Source organism: Drosophila gunungcola, unplaced genomic scaffold (genome assembly GCF_025200985.1).
Source record: "Drosophila gunungcola strain Sukarami unplaced genomic scaffold, Dgunungcola_SK_2 000001F, whole genome shotgun sequence".
NCBI classification, from domain to species: Eukaryota; Metazoa; Arthropoda; class Insecta; order Diptera; family Drosophilidae; genus Drosophila; species Drosophila gunungcola.
The window spans coordinates 18,620,835-18,625,550 of record NW_026453197.1 but is presented as its reverse complement, the minus strand read 5'-3'; the positions used below and the strand labels follow the sequence as shown (position 1 = coordinate 18,625,550).

The 4,716-nt window shown below is 39.0% G+C and overlaps 1 protein-coding gene across 1 annotated transcript; it reads right to left on the bottom strand.

Annotated features, from left to right (window-relative positions):
* Positions 1 to 220: 220 nt before the first annotated feature.
* LOC128262525 (uncharacterized) lies at positions 221 to 2,399 on the bottom strand. The gene has a single exon (XM_052996830.1). The coding sequence runs from the start codon at positions 2,320 to 2,322 to the stop codon at positions 298 to 300; it is 2,025 nt and encodes a 674-aa protein (XP_052852790.1). The 5' UTR covers positions 2,323 to 2,399; the 3' UTR covers positions 221 to 297.
* Between the last annotated feature and the right edge of the window lie 2,317 nt (positions 2,400 to 4,716).

Sequence of the window (4,716 nt, the reverse complement as noted above, 5' to 3'; positions counted from 1 at the left end):
CCTTTCAATTTTTCCAAAAAATGGATGTTTGTCGGAAAATGACCTAAGCCCAGCACTTTTAATTGCATAACTTTTCGCTCGGAAATGCGATTTTAAAAAGGCTAAGTTTTCTATTAATCTGCGTTAAATTTTTTTTTTTAATTTAAAGTGAGTTTTATGTTTAAATATAAGGAACATGTTGAAAATAAGTTGTTTAAGCTTAAAGAACAAAAGCTTAATAAAATAGTATCAGAATAACGACTGGTACGAATTTATTAATGTTTCTTAGTGTTTAGTGCAAAGTGTAGGGTTTAAAACTTACAGAGCACAGTAACAGTATGGCTCTAGCAAAGGATTTTCGATGCAGTCGCTGTCCTTGCTGCCATCGTTCCCCACTCGAACGACATCTCCGATGAGTGAGAGTTTACTGCCCTGTCTGCGGGTCATTCCCTCGAAATAGGCATTTCCCGGCTTGGTCTTCAGTCGCACCACGATGTCCTTGTCGTCATACTTCTGCTTGTCGAAATAGGGTCCCTGCTCGGGATAAGAATTCTTGTGGCCCTTCTCGATGTAGAAGTCGTTATCCCTTTGGGGAGCAGCAAAGTAGGCACTCACTATCGAATCCAATTCCAGGGGAATGCAAACGGCATACTCCTCCAGCAACTTGTTGACATATTCAATTATAATGCTTGCCGATTTCTTGACCACTCGGTTATTAACGGGCACGGAAACTTGCTTGTGGCAGAGACAAAATTCACTTGGTATTTGCGAGGAATTGCAGTTTCTCCAGGGCGGAATGGGTAGAAATAGGCTGACAGCTCTGGGGGTTTCCAAACCCTTGAGTTTCCACAACTCCTCAGACTTCTGGGTGATGGGCTCATCCTTCAGGGAGTTAAGATCCAGAATGTGCCTCAAAGTCTCGTGAAGATCGTAGGTGGTTACCAGGCTGTGGGCATTGCCAGCCAGATTTTTCATGGCAAGCGGGTACTTATTCCTCATCCAGTCGGGATATAATATGGACAAAAAGGGCTGACTGTCCTCTATCATGCCCTGAAAACTCTTACGAAAGCGACCCCATCTCAAACCATGATCCGACATGAACAATATTATGGTGTTATTGGTGATTCCCCCGTCATCGAGGCTCCTCAGCAATCGCTCGAATCTTCCATCCGCAAGTCGGGGAGAATTAAAGAACTCATGGAATCCATTGGCCCACCAGTAAAACGAGAAAAACGGATAGCGCTGTTTGTGGGGCAGTAATCTGTCGTTCATCTCCAGCAGGACATCGATGAAGGTCCTTTCGCCAACGCAATGGGTATCGGCCACCGAACTGCTCTGTCTCAAAATGTACATCGATACCATAAAGTCCTGGAAGTTGTGATCTGTAGTTGGGTGCTTGAAACCCGGCTTGCCATAATAAAACATCGAATATATGGCCATGTCCTCGGCAAAACTGGTATTGTAACCAGCCTTCTTGAACTCCTTCCAAATCAAGGGCAAGCCATCCATAGAATTCTGTTTTAGCCAATATTTCTGGGACTCGGTGGCACTGAGGCCAGTTAATAAGCCGATTAGATTTGGATAGGTATTATTGCCGATCTTGTTGAAGCCCCAAAACTCCACTTGCGACATATTATTACGCATATATTGCACCGTTTTTGGCATCTGGCGTAGCAAATTAAGATGCGAAACTGAATCCAGGCCCAAAATCATTACAGAAATGGGTGGAGTGGAGTCATTACTCGAATTATTTTCCTCTTTCCAGTATTTTAAAGTGCGTGGAGCTTTCTTCAGCAATTTCTCAGGTGGTGGTTGTATGAAGAAAAAGGCATCCTCGTTCAAGGATCTATTTGTATTGGTATTTATGCACCGCACTCGCATTTCCCTCAGGCCTTTGGGAACTTTGAGGGCATATGGAAACTCCAAATGGAACCTGGTGCGATGGCTCAGTTGTGCATGCCATCGCTTGATAATTTTCAACCGGAACCAAAAGCACTCAATTTGCCAGTCGTGTGTCAGATCATTTTCCTCTAGAATCTTATCGATATCCCGGGTCAACTTCAGGTACCACCTACCATTTGCGACTTCAGTTCGAAACCAAGTCTGATGGTTGCATTCCAGGTAGAATCTCTTGTCCTCCCACTCCCAATCGGTGTATTTGGCTATAGTTGGGTTCATCACATCCATGGCTATAATGCGACATCCGTCCGTGTTCACAAAGAATGCATTATGTATCTTGCCGCCTGCCTCGTATATCTGGGTGTCCATAAAAAGTAGTGCATAGAGGACCAGGGCCGTCAGGATAACACCCAAGCCCAGTTTGCGAAAGCTCTTCTCGCCCATCCCAACACCAAATATGGCTCACAAAATATCGGTAGAAAGTTGTTTAATTTTAGAAAATAAAATTATTGAAAAGGAAAAGTCACAGCCTTCTACGATTCAAAACTATTTTCCTCAGGAATTCTTTCTTATTATTTTTCGATAACTTTTTTCGACCGTAGCTTCCCTCAATAATATTTTACACTGCATTTCTGTAACTAAATTTTATAATATTCAAAAATTAACATCCCGGAATGATACCTTCTTAAGCTATTTTGCCAATCCATTTCTTTTCGAGTGTGCTAGTTGAACTTCCCATGAGCAGCCGCAATATTTTCCGTCAAATAAAATCCCAACCCTCGCATCCACATGCACCTGGTGGCTAACCAGCCAACAGCCGTTTCGTTTGGTTCCACTGCAGTTGCTAAAGTCTGAAGAAGTCTGAAAAGAAATGCGACAGCTGCAAGTCATCAAGTTGGCAGCGCCAAGAGAATTCGCAACAAAGTGCCAAAAGACGGGGGCAAAGTTGCGGGAAATTCGCGGCAATTCTGCACTTTTCTGTCTCTCATATTTTTGTCATTTTCCCAGGCGCCATTTTCCGTTGGCTAGCAATTTAATTTCATATTTTATGCAGTCAAAATCCACGTGGAGCCTGCGACAAAAATGGTTGTTCTCTTCTTGGTTCCTGAATTTTTCCTTTGCCTCTTGCCAAACTGCAGCAAGAAGTCTTAGGGGGTTAAGAGAATGGGACTGGCAGTGGGTTAAGGTTCAGGGAGTTGGCTCTGGTGGCTGGGGTCATAATAAAGTCAGACCTGATGGCGGCACTCATTTTTTTTTCTTGGAGAGTTGATACTCAATGAATAATGAGCTACTCTGAAAATGTTCTCTTTTGTTAAAAGAAGGAAACTTAAATTCAACCGTCAAAAATGTTAAAAAAGTCTGTAATTGTTAGTCAAATTTAAAACTACAACTTATATGTTCTTAAAACTGTGTAAAACTATAAAGTTTTTAGACTTTATAAGTCTTTAGAATGCAAAGAATATGCTTTTCAACACATACGCGTTGAGGCTGATAAGAAATATGTATATGATAGGAAATATACATACTATACTATATGCTTTTTTTGTTAGAATTTTCACTTCACTGTCAAATTTAAATCAAAACTTTTTATTAAAAGCCCAAACTTTATTCAACTTTAGTTTGCATAGATTCCGAAGTGGGCAGCTGTACATAGGGCGTGAAGTCATAGGTGATTAACTTGGGGGCCAAAAAGCCACCAAAGCCATCTTGTCCCTTATAATATAAGCCAATGCCGAATACAGGTACCGCCGGAGACGAATACACGTCCTGAATGTCGATGAGTGGCACAGTGGATTGGCCAGCATCCTGCTTAAAACCCGAATTGGTGAATTCGATAAAGTGGTTGTCACTTGGCAATGGTTTCGATGGAACGGGGGATCGTGTTGATAATTCTTTAACCCTCTCAAATTGATTATAGATTTCTTTTAAATATGGATTTGTCTTTACTTCCTCTGGCAGACTATTTGGGTTGGCATTTGTAACCTCGAGATTTTGAAAGGCAATCACCGTAGCCAAAAGCCAAAACAGTCCGCTTTTCATGAGAACAATGTTTACCTCCAAATAGTTTTATTTAGTTTTGCTAATTAGAATTTAATGATTAACGTCTGTTTGATTATTAATCACCACTCTTATCTTCTAAATTTGACTTTTACCCTGGTAAAAAAACGTAGTAAATCTTCCATGGCGGTTTTTAGTTATTTTAAAACGAAAAAAATTTTATTTGACTATTCTTAGAATTGGCTTTAAGATCTGAAGTTTTTATTTAATTTCCACCATAATAAAATTTAATAACTTGCATTAAAATCAAATAGGAAATTCTTAAATTAATATATTTTAATATTAAATATAAATTTAAAACAAATTGTATTTAATATTATAATTTTATGTTTAATAATTTATTTAACATTTTCTTATAAAGACAGATTGTTAAATTTGAATACAGTGTTTGAGTAATCAGTTTTTTCGTTATCAAGCAAAGTACTTATTGAAGAGTGAAAAAAAAGTCTTTTATAAATAAATAAAAGAAAACAAAGTTTACGACAGGTTCTCTGTTAATAACAATTGAATTAAAAAACTACAAAACTAAAAATAACTTTACAACATAGTTTTGCATACCCAAGAAACATTTGTGTATGTTTCTCTGTTATCCCGAGGGTGAAAGAAAGTTAATGCCAATTGTTTGCTTGACTTTGTTTTAGCCTGTTATTGTTATTGCTTGCCATATTTTGGCTTAAACATTTTGGTCAAAATTAAGAGACAAACATCTGGTCTCGGCGTGTGCCCATTGGTAAGTAAATTATGAACTAAACTTAAAGCGAGTGAATTTCCGTTTGATTT

Excerpts from the sequence above, each read along its gene's own strand:
- LOC128262525 (XM_052996830.1), bottom strand. The coding sequence starts at position 2,322 with ATGGGCGAGAAGAGCTTTCGCAAACTGGGCTTGGGTGTTATCCTGACG.